At 35.4% G+C, this 27,857-nt stretch overlaps 3 protein-coding genes across 4 annotated transcripts in view; 1 reads left to right on the forward strand and 2 right to left on the reverse strand.

The window, feature by feature from the left end:
* The window catches only part of LOC129005173 (uncharacterized), a 41,388-nt gene extending 38,677 nt beyond the window's left edge, over nucleotides 1-2,711 (forward strand). For both annotated transcript variants that reach the window (XM_054433993.1, XM_054433995.1), the window contains exon 9: nucleotides 2,558-2,711. In XM_054433993.1, coding sequence (XP_054289968.1) covers nucleotides 2,558-2,636 — 79 coding nt within the window. In that variant the 3' untranslated portion in view covers nucleotides 2,637-2,711. The remainder of the gene's footprint in view (nucleotides 1-2,557) is intronic.
* A 2,603-nt stretch (nucleotides 2,712-5,314) lies between these two features.
* LOC129005208 (tyrosine-protein kinase receptor torso-like) lies at nucleotides 5,315-23,646 on the reverse strand. The gene is made up of 12 exons (XM_054434041.1): nucleotides 23,599-23,646; nucleotides 23,384-23,480; nucleotides 23,102-23,259; nucleotides 20,839-21,034; nucleotides 19,263-19,435; nucleotides 18,143-18,233; nucleotides 17,565-17,645; nucleotides 15,776-15,849; nucleotides 7,564-7,778; nucleotides 6,611-6,748; nucleotides 6,044-6,186; nucleotides 5,315-5,444 (listed from the first exon to the last, which is right to left on the reverse strand). Exons 1-12 carry the CDS (start codon nucleotides 23,644-23,646, stop codon nucleotides 5,410-5,412), a joined length of 1,449 nt encoding a protein of 482 aa, XP_054290016.1. The 3' UTR covers nucleotides 5,315-5,409.
* Nucleotides 23,647-26,602: 2,956 nt separating this feature from the next.
* The window catches only part of LOC129005209 (uncharacterized), a 121,245-nt gene continuing 119,990 nt past the window's right edge, over nucleotides 26,603-27,857 (reverse strand). Inside the window, exon 7 of the mRNA XM_054434042.1 lies at nucleotides 26,603-26,794. Within this exon, the coding sequence (XP_054290017.1) occupies nucleotides 26,603-26,794 (192 nt within the window). The remainder of the gene's footprint in view (nucleotides 26,795-27,857) is intronic.

The raw sequence follows: 27,857 nt of genomic DNA on the forward strand, positions 1-27,857 counted from the left end.
TTTTTAAGATGATCTCGTTCGCATGGCTCAATCACGTCCTGGTTGAAGTTACAAAAAAAAAAAAAACATTTTCAAACATTAAAACAAATAAAATACTCAAAGCTTTTACTTACTTTTAAATGATAAAATCAAACATAGACAGACATTAATTTACAACATCTGGTTAATATTATGGTTTGAATGAAATGAAACATGTGATTTTGCTTCTAAAAAGCATTGCTCATTGCTCACTTATCATTGATTATAAAAACATCATTATATACAGGGTGATTTGTACTCAGTGTGACAAAATTTTTTTGGTGTAAGTACAAAGTAAATGAAGTGTGATGATGCATATCAAATGTTCCAAGTCTAAAAATTAGCTCCCAAAAAATTATTTTATGTTTTTCAAAAATAACCATGTTTTTAAACCTAATACAGCGATTTCTCAATTACCTGTATATGGATTTGAGTAGATAATGTAATTTTCGTGTTCTACATTAAATTTTGAACAAGAATAATAGAAAATGACGGAGGATCAGTCGTAAAAACTCCATTGTAAATAGATTCAAAGATACAAATTAAGATGTTTGAGAAAAAATTTTAAAAACAATGGTCTATTGCATTTTTCACACCCTGTATACAAGAAAGTGTCGGAATATGTTAAAAACTGCGCCATTTTATAAGCTTTCCAACCATATGCTACACCATTGAGCTTTATGTCTGATTATGTACGCTTTAGTGGTTTGAAGACTATAAAGCATGGTGTCTTTAACATTTAAAACCTAGAAAGTCGGCATGTATTAAGCAAAAGTTGTATTTTTGATTCAGCTTGAGCAGTAAAAACAGTAAAAAAGTTCCCTGTTTTCTGGTATTCAAACCACTAAAACAAACAAAAAAATATCTAAACCTCAATAGTGTAGCATATGGTTGGAAAGCTTATAAAATGGCGCAGTTTTTAACATATTCCGACACTTTCTTGTATACAGGGTGTGAAAAATGCAATAGACCATTGTTTTTAAAATTGTTATCAAATATCTTAGTTTTTATCTTTGAATCTATTTACAATGGAGTTTTTACAACTGATCCTCCGTCATTTTTCATTATTCTTGTTCAAAATTTAATGTAGAACACGAAAATTACATTATCTACTCAAATCCATATACAGGTAATTGAGAAATTGCTGTATTAATTTTAAAAGCGTGGTTATTTTTGAAAAACATAAAATAATTTTTTGGGAGCTAATTTTGAGACTTGGAACATTTGATATGCATCATCACACTTCATTTACTTTGTACTTCCATCAAAAAAATTTTGTCACACTGAGTACAAATCACCCGTAGTTTTTTATTGTTGTTTTTAAATTGAAATATTTGTATATCAGCTTAAAATTATGAAATTTAACGGCATTCAAAAAATGTTTATGTCAAGGGTAGGTTAAGTTTTAAGAGGAACTTTGTTGAAAATATACATGTAATGACCATGAAACGCTAGTAAAAAGTTATTCATTATTAGAATAGAATGTGAAATCTACAGGAAGTGTCAAAAGTTATAATATAGATAGGTAGTAGTTACCTCTGGATTAGAAAACATCATAACTAATCTATTGGTAGTAATATGAAATTATGATTTAAAAGTTTGTGAATAGGCAAATGGTGTGAACAATAATTATCTTTTAAAATGGCAAAAATATAGCCTACAATTCAATTAATTATATCTCCTTGAGAAAAGTTTAAATTTTTAAGGTGCCCTACTCTAAACACATGTTAAGTGTTCAAAAATGTTAAAATGATTCAAGTAAATGTGAACTTTTTAATTTCACTATTTTTTACACCAAAACCTTTCAATACAATCATTTACATTAACAAAATTTTAAATAATTAATTAGGGTTAGATACAGCAACAGATATACAATCTTACTTATTTCATAAAATCAATAATCAATGAACCATAAAATATAAGAATAAATAAACATGTCACATGATTGTAGAGAATATTAGGCTATATGCCTATTTATAAACCAGCTGTGGAATTGTGAATTAATGTGGTTTGACAGTTCAGCTTGTTTACATTTGGCCCATTTGGGTGGTATAAATAGTAAATTGCAAACATTGTATGTGTTCTCATGGCAGCCATGTAGACCAATCAATATTTACTTTTAAAATCCTCACCTTTTAAAGCCAAAGGGGCAAAGCCCACGGTCAGTATCGAAGTTTGAATAGTCCTATAATGGTCCTTGGTATGGTAGCTATATTTTTGTAAAATTTAAGCCCAGTCAGTTCAGAAGTTTATGCACCTATTATTAGTAACACACATACAGACAGACACCACTAGACTTTTATATAATAGTATAGATATATATGAATAAATAATAAATGTCAAGCAAATTGGAGAAAGCGCTTCCTGAAACCTTTTATTTTGTAACAAATTTGTGTTAAAAGACTGAAATCTATACAGCTGCTATTCATTTTAAAACAGCCTTGCCTATATGGATCTTAAACATAGCAGTGAAACCCTAATGAATGTTCAGTGGTGATACACTTTTATATCACTGTTCTAATAGTTCATATTGTTTTAGCTCCTTGGAAATGGTGCCTCAAGTTGAACAACTCATCCTAGACAAATTGACTTTGGAATGTTTGCTAGAAGATGATTAGATGAGCTATCTATTGTACCTCTTACACATTGCTTTATATTTATTATTTCAAAATAAAAAAGTTTGTTATCTGGTTTTTCTTAATCTTTTTACTTTCTCCCCTTTTAGGCTACGTCATCAGGGCTACAGATATACAAGGGCTGGCTCACTCCTTTGATGTTAGCGGTCGCCGCCTGATCCTACTTCCCCTCTCCCGCCCCTCCTCAGTGACGTAGGGCTGGTACATCGGCGCGAGCGGCGACGGTAGCCTAGCACGGCAGTGCATATGTCGCCCAGCATCTACGTGCATATTAATAATTGTGTTTATAATAATGTAGTTTTATAATGTGATTTTTAAAGTGGATTTCGTTAACCCTCCAACTGGCAATGGGTGAACTGTGAAGTGGCAAGACATTTTTGGCGATTTTGCAGTCATATATTTGAAATTTCATATAAACTAAACCAACAGACCAAACCTATAGGCCCATATACTTGAAGTTTTCGTAATGAAATTAAGAATTTGAAAATGACAACAAAATAAATATTTTGAATATTGTAGGGAATATTGACATTGACATTTATTAAGTAAAAAAAAAAAAAATGTTTTTTTATTTCTAAATTTGAAACTAAAACTTTGCTGCATAAACCAAATATGTTTCCTGTAAACTTTAAGATAAACAAATTGTTTGGAATTTATTTTCCTACATGGAAATGTAAAAAGATTCCAATTAGGCCTACCATTTATTTGTACAAAGTTATGTTCCAAAAACAATAAAATTACAAGTTTCACGATTTTGCACAACAAATTTCAAACAAAAGGCAAATAAATGTATTATCAAGAGATAAAGTAAAAGTATACATTTTTGTAAAGACAATAATATTGGAGATCGAAGGAAGTAAGAGTTGTTCATGGAAAATGATCGTTTGAATAAAGATTTATGACTTTTAATAAATGTTTATATTTTTCTATAAAAACATTTTTTATTATTGACACATATGTATATTATTTTTCAACACATAAAACCCACATACCAACTATATAAAATGAAAGTAAACTTATTCCTCTACATGAATATTAATATACGGTTATTAGGGCAAATATAAATAAATAAATATTTTATAGGTTTTTTCTATAAAATGCTTCTGTGTGCCTTTTTCATGTGGCGATCGGTTAGTTTATTATGACGGACAAATGTATCAAAAACGGGCTGAATGTAATGTCCCAGACCACAAATTTAGTAAGTATATCCACATAAAACAGTCTACAAACTAAATATGTACAAATTTACAACTAATAAATATGATAAATATGATGATAAAATCACACCCGCGACATTCGTTGTTGGTAAACAGTCAATAAAGATCACAAAAGCTGGCTAAAATAGTGTCTCAAGTTTATAAAAGTAATGTCGCATTTCAGACAAGGAAGTAGAATAAATAATATCCAAACTAACCATTTACAAATTTACAACCTATAATCATGATGTAAACTGATAAAGTAAAATCACACCAAAACTCGAATTGTTTTGTTGAACTAGTTGGTCAACAGAGATTGAGGTTAGTTAGTCAGACATTTTTATTTTAATGTATTGAAATATGTATAATAAAATGCAATAGATAAATTTAAATTATTTTCCTTCCTGCAAAAGTTACAAAATACTCAGTACCTATAATTTATGTGTATACAACTTCAATGTATTTTATATAACCGCAATGAATTCTTAAAGTTGGGATGAATAAATAATAAATAAATAAAACAGTTATTACACCATAACTTAATGTATTGGATCAATAAGTACAGTATTCTTAACCATCGCTTTACAGTCCACTCCCATCCTTAAATATCTACTAAACTTTTCTTACTTTCTTTTTTTATTAGAATTGGTATTATTCGTAATCCTATTTGAAAATCGATTACTTTTATTAAATACAGTAATACGTAATACAAAATTTGCAACTTAGTGCTTATTCGACACTAGATGTGCGGCAATACCAGCGCTCACATAGGCAAAGCTATACGGTACCGGGAGCCCGAGGTACCACTGTGACGTCACAGCGGCGGAGTGGTGGGGAGCCACCTGGCATCACTTTCTGAGCTCGTGTGGCCTAGCCCTTGTATATCTGTAGCCCTGCTACGTCATATAGTATAGATGCAGAAAGTATTGATTAAAAAAATTTTACATTTACAGTTTTGGGCGGAAATATCCATTTTGGATTCCCTGAACCCGTAAAAGTGGTTTTCAAAGTGATGTCTGTGTGTGTGTGTGTCGATGGGTACCGATACACCAATTTGAATGAAATTTGATATTTGGGTATTAATAAATGATATATCTAGGCACTTTTTCCTTTTGTTTAAAACTTTTATGTTTAACTAACTATGATTTTCTCATAAAATAACAGAAAAATCAAAATTTCACAAAAAAAACGGCTTCGATTAAAATTTAAAATATTTATATTTTATAGTACTTTTAACTCTGAACAAAGTGGCACAACCCTGTAACATTTACTGTATAAAAGTTATAGCAATGATTGTGATTTTCCCCATAGATAAATAGTTTTCCTCTGGCATTTTTCCATAATTGTGGATGTGTAATTTTAGTGTCAAGTGAACGGGAAAAATGTGTTAAGATTCCCGATATCTTTTATTTTGTAACAAATTTGTGTTATTGATGATAGGATTAGGTAGTATTAAAATGGCTATTTAAGACAAAAAGGAACTATTTATTGAAGGTAAAACATCATGTAACCGGGGCGAGGGGAAGTCTGGTCGAAGTGTTCCAAACTTGACAAGATAGTCACGTGTTGTCTCTCTCACTGTCACCCCTGGGACCTGGAAAATATCAGTCTTGCTTACATTGTTTGTAATGTAACAAACAAATTCGTGGTTAATCCGCAAAATACTATTGAATAGGAAAGGGTATTAAAATACGAGACAGTATTAAATAATGGTCATTAACATATCCATATTGCATTAAAACATAATTGAATGTTGTATTTGACAGGAATCACAATGAATAACATACGTATTTTTTAAAACAATGACACGTCAATACATAGAAGATCTACAGTCTTATAGATTTTAAAAAATTTATAAGACAAAATATCGTGTATTAATTTTAATTAATTTGAAAATAATATGTATAGTAACAGTTTCCTGTTTTAAACAAAGAAATATCTCTTTTTGACTCTACTTTCATGTTTTTTAACACAATTTTGTCTGCACTTAGAGCATTGTAATGCAATCAGGGTAAGACGGGGAGGGGGGGGGGCGCTGGTCTAGTGGTAAGAGTGTGGGACTTTGCTCTCCTGAGTTCGAATTCTGCCAATAACGTATGGATTTTAGGTAAAAAGTGATCATGCCAAATTCTCTAGGCCTAGCCTGAAGTAATTTGCGAAACCATCCCGGACAAAAAAGTAAGGTTTACATACCCCAGCTACCACTGAGCTGACTGAGATCTAGATACTGATGAGGAGACGCTGCCTCTAGTAGCTCAGTCAATTGTCGTACTAGAGAGGCAAACGTCGGCCGATCACTTGGCTTCTCCTTCCAGCAGGATAGCATGATGGCATACCTGTAGGTAAATGAAATGAATCTGTAAGATAAAAAAAGTACTGCACTTCCTTTAGTCAGGACAATGTATATAAAGTTTTATGGTTTAAGGACAAACCATGATGGGTCCTTTTCAAACCATTGAAAAGCTCTCAAGATATATGGTTGCCCACGTTACTAGAAAAACAATAAAATCCCCATTATTTCTGGTTGTGAAACATCAAATAGATCTTTTCAGCAATGGGCAGCATGGGTAAGTTTTTTAGCTAATTTAAACATTGTCTTGGTGCAAGCAGGGAAGCAGGCCTACTTTAGTTTTGTATAGCAACAAAAAATCCCGTTCTCTTCTCTATTATTATTCATTTCATTTTTATCTGCCCCTTATAGTTTAAAATATATGCTCCAAACTAAGACAAGTGACAGTTGTGAAACAATGGTCAACTCACAGCTCATTGCTGCATGTCGGTGGCTGTTCCATGCGAAAGCCGTGTTTCAGCAATCGGAACATGTGATTGGTCGGAGTGGAAGGATAAGGGTTGCCTCCCAGAGTCACTATCTCCCACAGTAATACCCCAAACGACCAACTGCAAACATACAGACGCACACAAAATGTTAAATAACTCTTTGTTTGGATTAAGTAAATTCCGATTGAATTCAACTGAAAGACAATAAAGGTTTGAACAAAATTCACTGTAAGATAAATTTTTCCTACAAAACTTTATTAATTAGGGTTTTTTGTTTTATTCCAACTTTTCAATTTTTTTTATACGTGTTAGATTTACAATCATTTATAATCATTAGTGTACAAATTCACTGCCAACCAACAGGTATTGCGTTGTTCATTCTGGAAAAGGATTTAGTTTAACTTGACACAGCACAATCAATAATACATTATAATATAAATTGTAAAGAAAAGCTAGCTAACAACCAGCCACAGGGTCGCTTTACCAAAATCAGAATACAAAATATTAAGGACGGAAAATGAGGTTCAACCAATCAATATTGGTTTCCTCTTTGCCAATCACTTTTACGTACTTTAGCGCCACTTACTATACATAAGTATTACAATTCCTACTTTCCTATCTTATTTTCATGCAGCATTTAATCTTATTTGGGATTAGTTATGGATAAATTTGCAAAGAAATCTGTAAAACACAGATTTCCTTAAGTAAAATCCATCAGTCTGCTAGGGTAGATATTCTCCGAGCTCTAGTGGCCACACAAAGAAATCAGAAAAGAACTAAGTGAATTTTCCTATTGGACTAAATGGCAAATCAATACTGTAAAAGTAAAAAATTATCTGCTAGATTTTTTGGACAGCCTATTATTTGCTAATTGTTTGAAGTGCCTAGGGTGATAGTGAGGTTTTAAATTGACCCAACCAATCAAACATACATACACGTCACTCTGGGTGGTGTATATCTGATGTAGTAGTGACTCTAACGCCATCCACTTGACTGGAAGTTTCTCTGAACTCTTCTTGCAGTAAATGTTCTGCTCGTAAACGTCTCTGCTGAGTCCAAAGTCAGAGATCTTGACGGACTGGTCATGGCAGACCAAGACATTGCGAGCTGCCAGATCTCTGTGGACAACTCTGTTGCTGGCCAGGTACTCCTGTGATTATCCATAGCTCAATGAAAACGTTAATTAAAGTATTGTGTTACCTTACAATATCCTTGGGTGTCTGGCTAAAACTACATGTTTTGTGGCGACTGCCACATCATCAAAGCAAAATGGCCGACACTTAACATTTCACTGTGAAAGTGCTCCTCATATTAGTGCAGTTATTAGTAGGTAAACCCAACAAAATACTTACTAAATACTCACCACCACAACCTCAACAGCAACTGTAAGTGTTACAAATATAATATAAGACAAATACAAGAGCTAAAGCAAGAATCCATTGATAAATTAAAAACACAGAGTTGACCTACTTTAAAAGGCAGCTACACATGAAGCTCGTATCCAATTTCAAGAATATACCACTGTGAGAGCAACTGAAGCACACACCTCTATATAAATTACAAATACTGTAGTTTAATTAATTAAGTCAGACAAACAGCTCATCTACAGTAATAATACTAAGAAAACAAACAGTTGACTGTGACGTCACAAATAATGCCAACACATGAGTGACTAAACACGTCACTGTTATCCAACACCATCAAGACAACCTCACCACAGGTGCTACACCATATGTGACAAGGCAGCTGACCCAGACACCGCGTCAGCAGTGCATACGCTACGACAACACCTTTCAGCTCAGGGCCGGGGATAGTAGCTAGTAAGGGCTAGACCACTCTTTTGATGTTTGGCAGAAGCCGCCGCGCCAGGTAGTGGGGGGGTCGGCGGCCGCGTGACGTCACGTGGTTGCCTCACACAGCGCTTCTGCAATGAACCCCTTGTTTGTTTTCATTCATTGCGCTAAGTATGTAGATAAGTTTTAATGTTACCTGTGGTTTGAAGTGTTCTGAAGTCAAATAATATGTGACTGATAGTTTGTTTATGATTTTTATCTGTTTCCTATGGAATTATTGTTTGTAAAATCCCGGATAATGTGGTACTGGCACAGAGATGAATCGCGATGGCATACCCGATGTGATCAATTGAAAAGACTGTAAAAGTAAAACAGAATTAAATTAAAAAGTACATACTGAAGTAGTAATCTTAAAATCGCAACTGAAATTAGCTAGACGAAAAAATAAAGTTTTAGCTAGCATAAAACGTAAGAATATCTTGCAGCTCTAAAAAGCTAAAGAGCACGATTGAAATTGTAGGTGTTTAGAAAGTATGTGTTTTGAACAAAAACTTTAAAAAACAAGTAGCTATAACAAAGTGGGCTGAGAAAAATATGACTTCTATGTAAATACAAAACGAATAATTAATGATTAATAATTTTTAATAAGATAGTAAATTATAATCTTATAGTTACCACTATAAGATTATAATTTACCATCTTATTAAAAATTAGTGTTTTAATACCTGAATGCGTATCTTAAAAAAGATCCTATGTATCATAATATCACAATAAATTATCATCCCATTCATATAGAACATTTTTGTGTGTTATTTTCATAATGCATTCATTCTGAAGTAAACATAAAATACAAGAAAATACTTCCTTTGATTTTGTTTATAACAAAACAGGTCAGTATGTTTTTTATATATTTATGTTATCCAGCTACAATTTATTGATTTTCAAAATACACTCTTAATCTTTTATTTAATTCATATTTGCAGATAGAGCCGTCTTGAAATACCTGAGCTTGACTAATACAAAAGTTTACTTTATTGAAATTATTTTATTCTTTTTAGAGCATTTGAATTTGGTTGTATTTTTTTTACAAGAATAAATTATTTTATGATTTTCATTGACTGTATAATTTGTTATATATTAATTATTTGAGGTTTTTCGATAAGCAAATTTTGTTTGAAACAATCAAAAGTGTCACAGAACAATCATTAGTTTTAAAACTGCTTGAGTTTTACATTTTTACAAAAGTTTTATTTTAAATTTTAAAAAGTTTAAGAAAATGATAGGAAATTCTAATTCAATATTTATATCGCCACCCAAATATTTTTTTATTATTTTAACCTAATTTTAGTAAGCTTGCCTTAAAAATTGTAAAAATAAATAAACTTGAATATAATTTTGAATATAAATATTACTACTGTATTGAGAAAGGCTAAATATATGTTTTTTTTTATTTCGAGAAACCCTTAAGGAACACAAATAAATTGTTTATTTAGTTAAATATTTTATATTCATTTAAAAAACATAATTAAAGTAACCACATGTTCAAAGTCTAGGACAATTCTTCGTACTTTGATCTTCAATAATAAATAGTAAATAATAATATTCATATGAACAAGTTACACCACTCCATAGACAATTTAATTTCCTTTCATGAATGCCAGAGGTTAACAACATTGGTCTTTATATTTAGCGGGAATTTTAATTCGAAACAGGACGCGCGCGCTACCGAGCATTGCCATCATACTACAGTACAGGCGCGGCTGACAACCACGTGACGTCACAGGGTGAATCGAGCGGGATGCAGGTACACCGGCGGAGTGGTCTAGCCCTTACTAGCTACTATCTCCGGCCCTGTTTCAGCTGACTGCAGTACAAATAACACTGTATTGTTTCTATCTGACTGACAAGGAGTTGATTATCTATAAATCAAACACATTTATACTCAAAATTTGACCTTTTTTATTTTATATGAAAATGACCACCATCTACTGACCTAAGCAGCCTGCCAAAGCTTTAATAAAAAACAGTATTTCTATCAATCAGACCACCATCTACTGACAGAAGCAACCAGCCAAAGCTTGCCTAAAAAACTGTCCAATTTTTACTACACAATATTTTCAATTTTCAACAGAAGCAAACAGCCAAAGCTTGCCTAAAAAACTGTTTCCACAATATTTTTAATTTTCAACAGAAGCAACCAGCCAAAGCTTGCCTAAAAAACTGCCCCATTTTTTATCACACAATATTTTCAATTTTCAACAGAAGCAACCAGCCAAAGCTTGCCTAAAAAACTGTCCAATTTTTATCACGAAATTTTCTCAATTTTCAACAGAAGCAGCCAGCCAAAGCTTGCCTAAAAAACTGCCCAATTTTTAGGCGCTGTCCAGAAAAACCAAACTATGTCTAAGACTCCATGTGGTGCATGTAACCTCTTGGAGTCAAGTACTCAGCAATAGTTTGCACAGGTCCTTGCAGAAAGTGGTTCCATTCTAAATGTACTGGAATGTCAACAAGTGATTTCAGAAAAATCATTAAAGCTGGTTACAAATCATGGAGCTGCAAAGAATGTAAACTTCAAAGGGACTCAGTCCCTTTTCTGCCTACATGCACAACCCCCTTAATCAATCAAAAGATTGAAACAACCTCTGAATGTCAAGTCAAAACCAGCTCAGAAGACCTTCAAGCAAAAATAAAACAATTTCAAGCTCAAGAACAGGAAGACTTAGAGACATCCCTAACTTTAGCTGCCGAAGTTGGTAATGTCCTACTTACAGAAAACAATAAGTTAAAACAAGACCTACATGATTTGACTATAGAAAATACTAAACTAACCCATCAGATTTTCAACAAAAATAATTCTCTTGAAATGAGTTATGAAGCAAAAATCGAGGAACTAGAACATGAGAAGGAATCTTTATTAAATCAAATAACATCGATAACAGAAACCTTAAATAAAGCTGAGCAACAGCTAATCAAAGAGAGACAACTCAGAGCTGAACTAACAACAATGTTTGAAGATCAAGACAAGGACAAAGATCAAGTAATTTGTAATCTAGAAAAAGAAATAAAGAACCTACAACAAACTATTAAGAACCCAACAAAATATAATGTTTCTGGAAATTATCAAGCAAAAAACACTTTAACATTCAAAAACTCCGAATCTCAAACCCACAGCTCTGAGCTCCCAACACAAAACAGCTCATTGTCCCTGCTACTTGAGCTAGCGAAGCTGAAGACCTGGCAAGAAGAAACAGAAAACACTTTAACAGCAATTAAAAGTAAAATATTTCAGCAAGAGAATGGCAAGAATACAAACTTCCCCAGTGATACACAACCCACACCGTCTTGTGAAAGCCCGAAAACCGATGCAAACGGAAGAATAAGGAAACAGCTAAGGGTAATGAATAGGAATATTTTTAGTGTGTCACTCCAGATGAAAAAAAAGTAAAGAAAAGGACATAAACATAAACAATACAAAATCGAAATTAAATACTCTCCAGAGCAGTTTAAAGTCTACTCCTTGCCCTAAGTCCACTCAATGTGCACAACAAGAATCTCCCATCATTGATAAACTTCCTGCTAACAGACAGACATTTAAAGTACAAAAAGGACCTCCCTGTACCGCTAAAAAACTACAACCAAATGAATCACTTGAAGACTTTTTAAACCAACACATGGAGTACATAAATGGGATCTCACACCATAAGCTACCACAATGTAAACAACATAACCAATCAATACTGAAAGACTCAAATCAGACCCTAAACCATTTTTTAGGTGTGAAGAAACAAACAGACGACAAAACATAGAATCAACTCCCCCCCTGAATGACAACAACCAAAACACAAACCCCAAAGCACAAAGAAGAGATAATCAGGGACATTTAGTTATTACACAAAATAAAACAACCTCCATCACAATTTTTCACCAAAATGTTCAAGGTCTTAGGAAAAAGATTGAAAGAATAAATCATCTAATGAGTGAACTCAAACCCACTATCTTGGTGATTACTGAACATGGACTCAGCTCAGATATGTTATTACTCACTAAGATTAGTGGGTACAACCTAGTCACATATTCCTGCAGGGAAGAGCATAGAATGGGAGGAGTTGCAATCTATATCCAGGAAACTGCTGCTATCAAGGCAGAAGAAATAGAAATCTCCAACCAAAGTTTAGAGTTAGTTTTTGAAGCAGCATTAGTGAAAATAAGGATAAAGAACAAAAACTTCTACTTACTTGGTATGTATAGACCACCAGGGGGACAAGCTAGGTTAGCCATTGACATCCTATCAGAAGTTCTGGAGTCACTTCAAGCTGACACCAAGACCGTTGTATTAATGGGCGATATCAATATAGACAGGCTAACTGAAAATGCCAGTAGTAACTATCTTGAAGAGGAACTGTCAACTTTTGGAGTTAGAAGACTACCACTCCCAGCGACAAGAATCACTAACCACTCAAGAACCTCTATAGACTGTATCTGTACGAATACACATGATAATGCTATAGATTTTGCTATAATTAACGCTGGAATAGCAGATCACACAGGCCAAACATGTACCCTCAAAATACAGAGTGAAGTTACTGCTAAAACGGATATGTCACAAAAAAGAATTTTTTCAATAAAAAACCTGGATAGCATGAAAGACGAACTCTCCAAAGAAAACTGGATAAAGGTGCACAATGCCCCTGATGCTGAAGAGGCATACTCTGCATTCCAAAGGACTGTAAGGCTCATACTGGACCATGCCTGCCCTATCAAAAAAATAAGAGCTAAGCAGAAAGGACAGAAAATTAAGGTTCAGTATGATGAAGAAGTCAAAATACTAAAAGAAGATTTTCTAGATGCCTTACACTGATACGAGCTTACCGGAAATGTAAATGATAAAACAACAATGTCGGAAAAAAAGAAAACATATGATTTAAAGCTCAGGTCCCTCAAGCAACAAGCCACTGCAGAATACATCACAAGTGCTGATAATAAATCCAAAGCTGTCTGGGAGATCATCAACGAAGAAAAACAATGTAAACAGAAGGAAGAACCAAATCTGCAGCTGGAAATAGAGGGGAAAATATTAGATAACCCTACTGACATTGCTGAACACCTAAACCAATATTTTGCAGAAATAGCAGACTCCACTTTAGAGAAAAACAGAAGCCAATTCAAAAACAAAAAAATTACACATCCACTATTTCTACCACAAAGCAATGTCCAGCCACTAATTTTAACTCCTACAACCATTAAAGAAGTCTTAGCAACAATAGCCTCACTGAAATCAAAGCTGTCATGTGGAGTAGATGAAGTGCCATCAAAAGTTGTAAAACACTGTGCCGAACAACTGGCAGCCCCACTTGTCAGCATAATAAACAAATCTTTTAGCCTTGGACAATTTCCCTCCGCCCTAAAAATAGCAAAAATGTACCCAAAGCACAAAAAAGGCTCACGCACTAAACAAGAAAACTACCGCCCTATCTCATTAATATCAACCTTTTCAAAAGTAATAGAAAAGGTCGCTCTGTCAAGAATGATGAGTCACTTGAAAAGCAATGATCTCATCACTAAAAACCAACATGGTTTTCTCAAAGGGAGGTCCACCACCACAGCTCTAACTAGTTTAATCGAACAAATCATTGACCATCTAGAAGCACGCAGATATGTATCAACAGTCTTACTTGACTACAGCAAAGCTTTTGACTGCCTGGGCCATAATCTCATCCTAAGGAAACTCACAGCCCTAGGAATAGAGGGAATGGCCAAAGACTGGGTGGCAAGCTATTTGAAAAGACGTACACAAATTGTTGAAATCCAGCAAAACACAAATGGGAGAAAATCTGTACATAGGTCCACACAACTTTCGATTAACAGGGGAGTGCCCCAGGGCTCAGTCATGGGCCCATTTTTGTTCATCCTTTTCACCAATGATTTTCCAGATTTTATTAGGAATGACAACTGTGAAACAATAATGTACGCTGATGACACAACTCTTCTATTTATGCACGACTTACCACAAGAATTACACTCCAACATCTTATCCTCAACAGACAAAGCACTGCAGTACTGCCTTCAAAATGACCTGGCCATTAATCCATCAAAAACAACCCAGTTAAATTTCAGCCGAAAACATGAACAAATCCAAGAAATTCCTGAAATAACCGTTGAAAAAAACTCAAAACTGCTGGGCCTGACAATTGATGAAGACCTCTCCTGGAACGACCACATACACAACCTGACCAAAAAACTTGCATCTGGTGTCCATGTAATAAAGAGGATGAAATGGATAGGAGGTCTGGAAACAGCTAAGACAGCATACTATGCTGTAATAGAATCGCATATAAGGTATTGCTTAATATCTTGGGGAGGAACATCAGAAGCAAACCTCAACAAAGTGTTGGTACTCCAGAAAAAAGCTGTCAGGGCACTCTCCGGCCTTGAGCGCTTAGACAGCTGCAGGGAAGCATTTAAATCCCTTAAGCTCCTAACAGTGACAGCACTCTACATCCATGGAGTTGTCCTGTACACAAAAAAACTTAACCTTCCCAGAAATGAGAATTTTCACTCCTACCACACCAGAAAAGCAGCCGACTACAACCTTCCGATCCACCACACTACACAATACAGCAGAAAACCCTCTTATATTGGCCGAAAAATCATCAACTCTCTCCCAAACAACCTCAAGAACGCAACAGGAAACCAATTCAAACAGCAACTCTGGGACTGGCTTGTGGACCGACCGGTGTACTCCCTTAAGGAATTTTTTGACCAATTATGAACTTTCAACACAAAAGAAAATGTAAACTGTTAAAACAATCTAAATGTTAAACATTCTGAATTTTTCTGACGCCATTGTATTTCTTAAAGAAATCACAAATAAAGAAAATTGTCTATTGTCTATTGTCTATCAGGTTCATCCTTTTCTAAAATTTGTCATACACTTAAAATTGAAACACACGTCAGGACACATTTAACAAAAAGACGTCACATTGTTGTAACGTTGCTGCTGATTAACGTTGATTAAGATCATGTCTCAAACAAAACATTCAAAACCGTTAAATGTAGTTTCAACTGAAGTTCAAGACTTGTGTAGTTAATATTCAAACAGTTTTTTTCAAATCAATCACTCAATTATGAGGACACTATTCTGTCCTGTGTGTATTTTAGGCTGGATATGAATGCAATGGAGTGAGATGACCTGTGTTACTTTGTTTCTGACTAAGATCGGCTGTTACATTGTTTAGGATCATTTAAGCAGCAAACCTGCAGGCTAAGTAAAATTCCATCCAGAATTTATTTATTTTTTACGTAATCTATATGTTCAAACATTTCTTTAACAATTTAAGTCAAATATTCTTACCATGCCAACAGCAATCTGACGAGCGAATGATAGTAAATGTTCAGACAAGTTTTTTCTTTCATGTTCCTTATTTCCTGGAACAAACAAACAAATGAAAAAAATTTAATGAAAAATTGTTTATTTAGACAAGCAAAAGTTAGGGCCACCTTGCCCTTTCTTAGCTGCCCTGTCCTAGCTGGACGGCAAGAGAGGCGCAACCGACAAGAGCCACAGATACAAACACATGGTAAGTAATGGGGGTGTCCTAGCTGAGCAGCAACAGCGGTGTCGCTCCTGTCGGCGCGCTACAAGTGCTTCAAGATACAAACATGTTTGTATTTGGTAGCGCTACACCAGCGACGCGACAAAGCGGCACCCACCTCAGCTGCCTCAGCCCGTGCCGCGTCGCCTTGTCACGCCGCTCAGTTTGGACACACTTTTTGTTGCTGACAGCAGCGACCGTTGGTTGCGTCAGTCGCGTCGCTCTTGCCGTTCAGCTAGGACGGGGCCTTACACTTAACTTGTAGTAAAGTAAATAATTAAGAGAAGAAGACACTAAAACAGTATTGATATTATGATTGAAAACTTTTTTCATTCAAACTAATTAAAGGAGTTCACAAAATAAAAACTAAAACAGTTCCCATGAAAATAACAGTTTACTGGGTACCCTTAAGAGATATATATTGATGAACTTTCAAAGGAAGTCTTCATCAGGCCACAAGGGGTCCATTTTCATTCATTTAGAACACGTCAGTTATTCTATCAGACAATGATACATGAAAACACGTAGACACTAACATTTGTTACAAAGTAATATGTGCAAAGACTGTTGTGCGGCATATTGGTGTAGACTCTACTCTAGTTTCTAAATTAACGAAAATTTTGTGGCCTGATTTAGACTCCCTTTGAGAGTCTAAGGCCCGGTTCACACGAACGACAAACCTATAGCAAACTAGGCTTGGACTAGGTAAGCACGACTGGGTAGCGGACCACAGGATCATATGGAGCCACTCACACGAGCCTAGGACGGCGCCGATTAGCTAGTCGTGTTCGAGCTTGATGTCCCAAAACCTAGTCGGGCCCCGCTTCTCAGTCCGTTGTGGCAACTACCCAGTCGCCCAGTCGAACTGCGTGTAGCAGTACATGTAGCCTTATGGGAGCGATGGGGTAGTCGAGCCGCAGCTCGCATTCTTACCTTTGTTCTCATTGTGCACCAGTGATGGAACCGAGTGGTTTTGATATCAATATTTTCACCTAGACCGTGGACATGTCGCTCGTGTGATCCTGTGGTCCGCTACCCAGTCGTGCTTACCTAGTCCAAGACTAGTCTGCTAGGTAAGTCGTTCGTGTGAACCAGGCCTAAACCGATAGCCTAACTACCGGTGCACTCCGGCAGCAAAGGATACTTCAAGTGATTCGGAGATTAACAATACAAAAAAATTCTGTAAACTTTAAACAAATTTTAGTCCTCCTTAGTGAGCCTAAGTATTCAGATGAATATCTACATTTTGGTCTATTCACAAAATTAAGGCGGTTTCGAGGGGAAGTTTCCCCAGCACTTTTCTTTAGCTTTCTACCCCTAAAATTGACAATATTTTGTGAACAGAGTTTAAACCAACCAAACTGTAATAAGTTGGCAAATGTAAGGTTAGTCCTTAGCTTTACTAACAATGATTAAGATTTTTCTGTAAGTGGTTTTAAAAGTTTTTTAGACACCCAATAATTAACCTGGAATCTATTAACAAATTTTAGTGTATAAATTATATAAAAAATGTATTCTTGACAGAACAGATTTGAAAAACATACTTACTGATATGAAAGTCGTACAAGGCATTTGATACCACACCAGGAGAGCTGGTTCTGTCTAAGGTTATCGGTCTGGCATAACTCCCTGTAACAGTGGTACCGGTAAATGATTTGGTACAAGATGAGGAATTTCAAAGTGTTACTCAAATGTGCGTGCATAGTGATTAGTGATTATTATATGAATTGTTGGTTGACAAATATGAAGGTACAAAATAAACTCTTGCTTGTAAACTCTTGTATACCAATTAAACTTACTTTTGACACAAAACAATAGTTATTGTTACTACTGTAAACTACAATTTCTCAGACATATTGACTAGCCACACTCTATACATGAAAACCTAAGTGGTCAGTACAACAGTTTCTCGGATTTTAAGCTCACAAATTAGGATTTTTTACCTTTCATATGAAGAAAGTGTGATTTTTGAGGTTAGTGTGCTGTAAAATGTATTCTTTACAAACACCGTTATGAAGTGCAGTCCATTAAATGACTGCGGCACATTTTAAACTTCCAATAGCTACTTCCCAATATTTATCTTCTACTAAAATTTAAGTTGAGTCACACATAGCGCTCTGGCTTACCATTGCTTTGCACTGTAATGATATCAGCGTACTGAATATTCCCTACAGTGTACACTTCTGTAGGATTGTTCTCTGTCTGTTTCTTCCATTCCTAGTTTAAAAACAAACACTAGTTAAAATCAATAAAAATTAAAAATTTATAGGTACTTTCCTGTTAAAGGGAACATTCATTATTATCGATGATTTTTTCTCGATATATCGATATTTTTATTTTCCGATCCATTACAAATTGACAACTAACTGATCTTGTTTAGGCTAAAATATTCAAAGCTAACCTAACATAACCAACCAAACTTGCTGGACCATTTAAAAATGCCGTTTGGGTTTGATAATAGAAAAGGCAAGTTAAACACGGAATTTTTAAATGTTATAGCAGGTTTGGTTAGTTATGTTAGGTTATTTTTTTTAGAACAGTTTTATTTCATTATTGTTTGTTGATACTGAACAATATTTATCGCGTAGTTGTCAGCTGATATGTTTCAATTTGTTACTATCGATATATCGAGAAAAAATCATCGATAATAATGAATGTTCCCTTTAACAAGAAAGTACCAATGTATATAAATTCATTGCATAAATATTCATTGGTTATTTAATTTTGTTCAGGATTTGAACATGACTTGCTTATAAAGATTATATGAGTTTCCCTTTTGTCTTAGCTTGAATCAGACTGGTTGATTTATTGTGTGTCTTTGTACTTTGGTTTATTTTCACTACATACTAAAATGGGTATTTCTTCATTAGAGAGTTTGAGATGATACACTGTTCCATATAGTTTTGGTTGAAAAAATTAAAAAAAATATATATTTAACTATGTAATATGTCTTCAAAATCTCAATCAAATCTACTTGGTAGAGGGATTATGTTTAAATATTTTTCAACAACCTCCTTATTTCTGAAAAACGATGAATATACTGGTTATAAACTTGTTTATTCCCTCATAATTTTTATTCCCCAAAAGTGTTACTCCTAAATAATTTTACTCATCCTACATTCATAGAGTAGAGTAACAATAATGGCCATTCATCAACACAAATTTCTTTATTTAAATCTCAACAAAATCATCAGCACTGATGCAGTTTTTATTTTCCGCCAAGCCCAAAGAAAAATACTGAATTACTTGTCTCAGATAATTCTGAAGGTCTCCCAGGGCGCAGAACTCCACAATGAGCAGCAGACGACAAGACTGGGTGCAGCAGCCAATCAGAGAGACAATATGTTTGTGTCTTCCCACAGTCTTCATCACTGCTATCTCCTTCTGGAACTGACGGCACTCCTCTGCTGTCGGGTTGGCTAGGGACATAGACAAAAGAATTAAATATAGACAGACAGCAGCGCTACAGTTAGCTTATATTCTGGCAACCACGGCTAGGAGTGTGCTAGTTCGGCGCACACCGCTGCAGGGTCAAGCGCTAGCAAGCGTTGCCATGACAAGTTGGTATTTGGAGCCAGGGTTGCCAACTTCTAGAGAATTCCCCTGAATCCGGTGAGTAGGTAGGAGTTTGTCCCATTATTTTTTTTGTGTTTTAAAATATTCTGTAGATAAAAAAGGGGATTTTCTGTTAAAATTACGAAATTTCAGAATTTTGTACTTTACCCATATTGAAAAGTTGTTCTGTTACATAGGTAGCATTTTGTTTGGAAGTGTGGTTAGTGTTCGTAGCAGACGGTGAATCGACGACAGCAGCAAATCAACTAACACTGAGCACGATCTTACGGGCACATCTTTGATCCTTCTTTCAGTCTCTATTTAATTATTTTGTCTATGCTAAGACCAAGTAAAAACTGTTTTAATTCAAATTCTTAAACATGCTTTAGAGCGTTTTCAATTTAAAACCTTTTTGATGCAAAAAAAGTCAGTGATAATCTCTCATATAACACTTTTTGTTTAAAATTAGATGTTTAGATCTGAATACTTGAGCCATTCATCAGCACATTTTTGTTTTAATTACTGTTAGTAATTACTTGAATCCATGAATGTAATTTCAATTATCAACCAACTTATAGTCTACACACAAATGCAAACTGAAAATTCCAAAAAAATATGTTAAGTTTAACTAATCATAACTCATTGGGAATCAAATTGTTCTACAAACTGCCCTCAGTACTGTACGGTAAAATGTTTGTATATCACCGTTATGTGTATTAAATAACGTCATTTTTGTAACCTGTATCAAATAACAAGAACATTGAGCCCAAGCACGAAATAATTGCGATGATATTAAGAAGCATACCACGACACCAAAACTGTCTATTATTTTAAAACCAAATGTATACTTAATATCGTCGTAATTATTTTGTGTTTGGGCTCAATGTTCTTGTTATTTTACGCAGGTTACAAAACAGGGGTTATTTAATACACTTTATGGTGAAAAAATAAAATTCTTCCAACTATGCATTGAGCCTAGTGGGTGACTCATGGTCAAAACCCAGAGCAGTCGAGCGAGGGCTAATATAGGGGCTGGGACACCACCCGACCGTCCTAATCCCTCAGCCGCCACGAATCTTTGCGGAAGGTATAAGCCATCTTAAAATATGGAGATGGCCTTTAATAATAAACACAATCTAAACATCACAGTACTGACCAGATCACATCTGATAAAGTTATAAATTAGCTGAAACTGTGACATCACGGCTCTTTAAGGCCATCTCACCAGAGACTAAACCAAGATAAGTAAAATATCACTGTTTCATACCTCGTAACATTTTGACTGCTACTTCCAGAGGAGCCCCTGAAGGTCTGCTGAGCAAGCCTTTATGTACAACACCGAAAGCACCTTCTCCAATCATGTCACAGATCAGCAAACTGTCCTTGGGAATCTCATATTCGTCCCCGTCAAAAGGTGGAACATCGCAACTATCTTCACTGCTTCTTGATGTCTTTTTCATTGGCTGAAATGTATCAATTTGGTATAAATTGACTCTGGGAAGATAAACATTTCCTTGCTGTTACTAGTTATGCTTTGTGGTTTGCTTTAATTCAGTGTAAACTATAATTCCATAGGAAGGAGTTAAGTAACTATGTTACTGAAAATGAATATAGCCTACTGTGTGTAATTAATTATACTCATTTGAGCAGCAACAGGGGTAGTTTTGGTAATTTTTTATGTACACTACTGTGCAATAAACTGTTTTGCTATATGTTTATCAACTTTGAAAATCCATCATTACATTTGTTTACCAAAGAAATCTTCTCCTTAAAACAGGTTTATACTCTCATATAGGTCCCAAATTCAGTACCTAGAAGGGTACATCAGGGGAAGAAAAGAACCCCCAAACCCCCCCCCCTCCCCTTTTGGTGGTAGGGTGGTCAAGAAGGGGGGGGGGTAGGGTTCATCAGTAGGGTTATAAAAATTTCACAAACTCACAAAGAAGAGAGTTGAACGTGTTTTTGTTCGTGTTAAGAATATACATATTCATAAACATCAACTGTTGTTGTTCCTAATCTGTCATTGAGTGAAAATTTTGAAACATACATTTTTATGTCCCTGGCCTTTTATTTCGTAGATATTGAATATGTAGTTTAACATGATGTGTTTTAATATTTTTTGGGACGGGGGCAACATGTTACACACAATTATTTGGCTTTAAATAGGTTCCAGGTATTTTTTTTTTTTTTTTTTTTTTTGTATTTATTTAAGTTTTGAAACTCACGACCGTCACGTGTCCCTAGGGTACATTTTGCAACGTTCATGCTGTTTTTAGAATAATTATTCATGCCGAAATATATAATATCATATTTTTATTACATCAATAGTTATTAAACTTACGAAAAAGGAGCATATGATAACTTTGTTTTCATTGTAAAATGACTACCATGACTAAATAGGTCTGTCCCTCGATTTGACGTCACTACCATTAGGGAAAAATTTGCAACTTTGGAGCACGACAGTGGCAAGCCTGGCGTCGATGGAGTCAGTTGGTTTTAGAGACTATCGGGGTGTACTTCAGGATTGTAGTGCCGGTCGTTTCAAGTTGAAAGGAGGAATTACAAGATTAATAAAGGCAAATTTGTGTTTGTTGTAATTTTGGTGTGTCCATGACCGTACGTAGTCATTTGATGAAGTAGACATGGTGTTAATTTTTGTTTATAAGATATTTCAATTGCTAGTATAACCTAGAAGTCCACTTTGTATCCTCGAACATGAGGTGCAGGGCTACCGCCAGAACAGAGCCAAATAACATGTAATGTCACGACCAACGTTTCACGACCATCGCAGGTTTTTTTCACGACCAATCCAGCCTTATGGATTATACTGTGTTTGGTCGTGACAATAACTTAAATATCATTGTAAATTGAACAGTTTAGTTCAATTGAAACACATATTTTTATTATAACTAACAGTATAGTTTAAGGATTGTTTAGAAAGATTTAGATTATTCCGGACAATTCATGGCCAAACCGCTTGTCCCTGACCATCACGTTTATGATTTCTATCATATACATTTCAAAAATTAAAATATCATCTTATTTCAATGTTCTATACACAAAAGAAGCACACCTCTATAAAAGCATAAAGATTTTTCGGGTCTCAGGTAAGGTTTTTCGGAGTTATAAAAACTTAAAAAGATTTTTATTGGCTTTTTTCAATTTTTTGAGTTTTTTTATTTTTTTTAGAAAGATCAAATATATCAAAAGCTTAGTGAGCCTTTTATTGTATAATGGCCCTAAAAGTAAATTAATTTATAGCAAAACATGGTTATAAAAATAATATTACGGTAACTATTTTTAATATTCAGTTTTATGTCCGTGATGGTCGTGACAAAATTTCTTGTTTTTCCATCAAAGATGCTCTATTATAAAAAAAACCACAATAGATATTGCGTTACCATGGACATTTTATGAAACTTCAAATGTTAATGAAATAAAAAAATAATAAAAGTTTTAAAAAAATGGAACAACAAGTTTTTAAAGTGCTTTTCCTGAAAACGTACGTTACAACATTTTCACTCCATTACCTTAACATGTTCGCTTCTTTTATTCATTATCTGTGTCTTTTGCCTGAAGAAAACGAATAACAGTGTGGCAAAAAGTATCAACAGAAAGCAGAAGATTGACAAAAGACCAGCAATCCTGGCAGAGAAGACACCTTCCTTCACACTGTAGTGCCAAAACCCTGAAAAATCAACATGTGGTTAATAGTCAGACATTCTACATGTATAGTAGTCAGACCTGCTTTTAAGTTACAATTAGTTCATTTTGATTCTGTGAACTTATGAAACAACTTACATAACCCTTACCCATGTACTGGTTGTTGCAGATGTCTGTAAGATGCATTGCTTCAACTTCACTAGCACCTGCTGGAGACTCAGCATACAACACCAACAACACAGGCAACTAACATAACCCTTACCCATGTACTGGTTGTTGCAGATGTCTGTAAGATGCATTGCTTCAACTTCACTAGCACCTGCTGGAGACTCAGCATACAACACCAACAACACAGGCAACTAACATAACCCTTACCCATGTACTGGTTGTTGCAGATATCTGTAAGATGCATTGCTTCAACTTCACTAGCACCTGCTGGAGACTCAGCATACAACGCCAGCAACACATCAGATAGCTGGTCTAGACTGGACAAAACCATTTCTGAGCAGTTCTGCAACAGAAATTATTGACTTTTGAATCATGAAGTGACATATCTCTATTTAGACAATTTATAAGAAACATATCGTTTTCAAACTTAAGAGTACCTATATTATACAGCTTTTGCAAGCCTTAGTTTCAGATAACTAACCTAGTGTATCGGTAACAAACATTAAATTTAATATAAATATCTAGCTTGGATTAACAGTTTCAGTTTCATAAAATCTACACATTTTAGGCAAGAAAGTCACATATTGTTCTATCTGCCTTATTTTTTGTATGTTCTTTGCCAGCTTAATTTGAAATAAGGAATGACAAACACTTTAAAGACAGGGATTGAATAATTTGAGGGATTTTGATTGGACCTTTTCTCCATAAAGTGTTGTTGTCCTCTATTTAAAAATGAATCTGGGGTGAAAACAAACAATTTTTATAATTTATCATTATTTTATTGTTTCAGATGGGGATGTTCTATCTATGTGTGTATTTTAACCCAAATACAGTATGGGTGAAGGTGAAGGTGAAGGATAAGTGTTGAATGAAGTGTGATGCATTGTGTAGCTTTGTTACTATGGCCAGCTGTTTCATTAGTCAGGACCATTTATTAAAAGCCCAGTGATCAAGGACAGCTGATCCAGTTTTGAATCATCAAAAAGCTACACACTTTTTCTCAGAATTGAACCAGAGACCTTTTGATTACTCGGCAAGCACTAACAACTGAGCACCCAAGTACAATACTCCCTTAATCCTAGAAACAAGTGCTTGCCTACAAAACTGCATGTTGTAGAAGTTTAAACACAGCGCACCTTATTCCATCCTAAGTTTATCCTTCACTCATAGAAAAGAACTAGCTGCATGCTTATCCTAATTGGTAGATAATAAATTATAGTAGTGAAACATCTCACCCCACAGACAGTGTAAGAGACAGAGTGGTAATCAGTATCCTTGGGGTCGTACTGTGTTACGGTGAGGTTGTAGCTGTAAGGTATGTCTGCTGGAGGTTGCCATTGCACATGGAGCTCACAATCACCAGAGTCTGACAGATGGTCTTCAGCAGTCAGCTCAGTGGGAGCCTGAGGTCCTGGAACAGGAATTATTAGTGAAGTAAAATAAATCATATGAGACAAGATAACGCTGGTCGTCGTTAGTACCTATTAAATCTAAGAAAGCACTCATAGATTAGTAAAATATGATATTTGTCTTTTAAATCATTGGAGTACCTACATCCAGCTACGTCACCATGAATTCTACATTGAGAGTATGGCCATGCCTTGTGTATCGATCCTATGGTTTTAGCGCTTCCGTAATTGTAGACTTTGTATGTTTTTGATTGGGTAAAGCAGCGTTGAGTAAATCTTAAGTTGTTCATAAATCAGTCTTTCCTGTAGTAAGCACAGGTTGAAAGTAAAAAAATCATATACACCTTAGCATTGCATATTGGTTGGTATAACAAGTTGCCATTTTATTTCATCATCAGTGATCACTGGTAGCTACATCTTTAGTTTGCAGTTCTTTTAGAATGTCCTGTACAATAGTTGGATTTGTTTAGTGCTCTCATTGTTTTTTCGTGCATTTATTTCTGATTACATAACTCATTTTGAATAACAATTTTTCTATGTGCAATAGTAGAACCTATAGGAATAACAACCTAATTGATCCAAATTATGCATGGCTACTTACTGGAACATTTTATGTTGACTGGTGATGGTAACAAATTTATGAACTCCTTAAGGATATGAGTAATTCTGTAAATTACTAATCAAATCTCTGGTTGAACAATACAATCCACTGCAGTGTTTTGGGTTGAACCCTAGACAATATACGAAGTTTGTTTTTTAAGTAAGGGCCATTATTTTGTATTGCTATAGCTCCGTAGTTCGTGTGTACGCCAACACGAGACTACTCACAGCTTAACTATCATCTATAAACTGAATGGAACCATTTGCAGCTATGTAGATGATGTGTACCCTTCGTGTGTTTAGAAAATTGATTTAACTATTACATCTATACCGTTGCAAGCACATGCAAGATAAGGCCAGTCATAGGTTTTTTGACCATAAGAAACATATCCAATACTGACATTCATCGCCAGATGAATTGCAGATGAATGTCCGTGAAAATCTTTTTCCGTTTAGTCTTCTGTGCAGTGCCGGATTTCGGGTACCTGTACTCGAGCGGCCCCCACCCCTATCAAAATTCCGAGTGATCGTAGTAAAAGACTCGTGAATGACGTTAACTGTAAGATGCAAGGTTAACTGTAAGAAAGGACCTCGAGGTCCTAAGTTCGCCTTAACAAAAACGGATTTTGTCTGCCCTGGACCAAAATCTTGGGGACAACATCATCGACACCCGCAACCGCGGCAAAATCGTGAACATATCCTGTGAGCCGAAATCACAGGAACATCATCACTGTCACCAGTGATCGCGTCAAAATCGTGAACATTTCCTGTTGGCCACAATAACGGAGATATCATTATCGACACCTTGCGACCAAGGCAAAATTTAACCTTAGGTGTCACCTAAGTGTCTAACCTTAGGCATTCACAGGCCATCTAACTTAGGGCCTCAGGGTATAACCTTATTCAGTCATCTAACGATGAATGTCGGCATCGGATGTTTCTTGTAGTAAAATTATGTATCACTTACCTTTTCTCGCTTGCAACAACAGTTACAGTATTTAATCATGTAAAAAAATTTAAACACAAAAAACCTACGTCAGCTGCACATGGTTTCATTCTGTTCACAAATGATGCCAGTAAGCGGCAAGGAGCCTCGTGTCAGCATACACACAAACTACGAAGGTACGAAATAATAGGCCTTAAAAACGACCCTTGTATGTTTATTTGATCTCATTGTTATCTAGTGCATTATCAGTCTAGTTGACACTCACTGCAGACTGTGAGGTTCCCAGGGTTGAAGTAGAGACAAGGAGGTACATCAAAGTAGAGCCACGTCACCTCACTCTCTTGCTCTAGGTCAGGGCCTGGTAGAGCTCGGACTCCAAACTTGTAACTGGTGCCCAGCTCTAGATTGGACACTAGGATGTGGTCCAAGGGTTCTGGCTATAACCAAGAGAAAGATAGACATGGGTTTTACATTCAGAATTTCAACTTACCAAAAAAACTTTTTAGCTGTATGATTTTTGTTGGGTGGACTAATCTGAATGAAAAATAGTTTATTCCAGCATACAAAACCCAAACAAGTTACACTATACAAAATTTAGAATATTTCACTGTCACTATAGCAGCAGTTACAAGGGAGGTAAGAATTAAGTTGGCAAGAGAGATGTCTTAACACGTTCGCTGCTGACCGTTAGATGCCGGGACGGCGCCAGGAGCTGAACTAACGCTCGCCGCTACGTAAACATTGCTGCCGATACACTGAATTACAGTAAAAACAACAGTAGTTGTACAGGATGGCAATGTTCTGCAATAAAACTGGTTTTGGACATAGTACTAAGTGATTCTGATAGATAGCAGCACTGCCCAGGTTGTAGTCGGTAAATTAGTGTCGCTATCTAGCAGGAAAGAGGTGGGACAATTAAAGCCCTGTTCTATACGACCCTGGTGGTGATTTTGGGAAACTATATTTTTTATTGTCAGAAAAGTACGTCCCCACGAGCTGCAAATAAATATAGGACGCTCGAGACGAGCTGGCTGATCCATGGTAACGTTAAACATCAATGAACGGTGACGTTCCGGAACGTTCCTAGCTCCTGGCGCCGTAGCCCGTTTGACATTCCAGAACGTCCGTAGCAGCGAACGTGTTAAAATCTAACAATCATCTTCTCAGCTCAAACCTTCAATCCTTGGTTGACAATATTGTCAGTGACTGTGAAATATTCTAACTTATGTATAGTGTAAAGCTTGAGTTTTTGTGTTTCTTGAAGCATTGTGGACCCTCATCAAAACAAGTTTCTTAGTAAACAAATAACACCGAAGAGGGACGGACACACAGAATAAGTTTCAGCTAAGTCATGAAGAAGTAACCTGAACGAACTTGGGTAGTTGAAGAAATCATACTCTTCTTTACTATAGTTACTACTACCATAGACAAATAGAATTAAATGTAGAACGACAGCAGTGCTGCGGTTAGCATATGTTCTGGCGTCTACTACTATGAGCG

This window comes from Macrosteles quadrilineatus, unplaced genomic scaffold (genome assembly GCF_028750875.1).
Source record: "Macrosteles quadrilineatus isolate MER2022 unplaced genomic scaffold, UCM_ALF_1.0 Scaffold_17__1_contigs__length_3442018, whole genome shotgun sequence".
Classification (NCBI taxonomy): domain Eukaryota; kingdom Metazoa; phylum Arthropoda; class Insecta; order Hemiptera; family Cicadellidae; genus Macrosteles; species Macrosteles quadrilineatus.

Excerpts from the sequence above, each read along its gene's own strand:
- LOC129005208 (XM_054434041.1), bottom strand. The coding sequence starts at position 23,646 with ATGCATCTTACAGATATCTGCAACAACCAGTACATGGGTAAGGGTTAT. Across the intron at positions 23,260-23,383 it reads CTGCAACAACCAGTACATGG|GGTTTTGGCACTACAGTGTG; the intron begins GTAAGGGTTATG and ends TTGATTTTTCAG. Across the intron at positions 5,445-6,043 it reads TCAGCTCAGTGGTAGCTGGG|GTCCCAGGGGTGACAGTGAG; the intron begins GTATGTAAACCT and ends GATATTTTCCAG.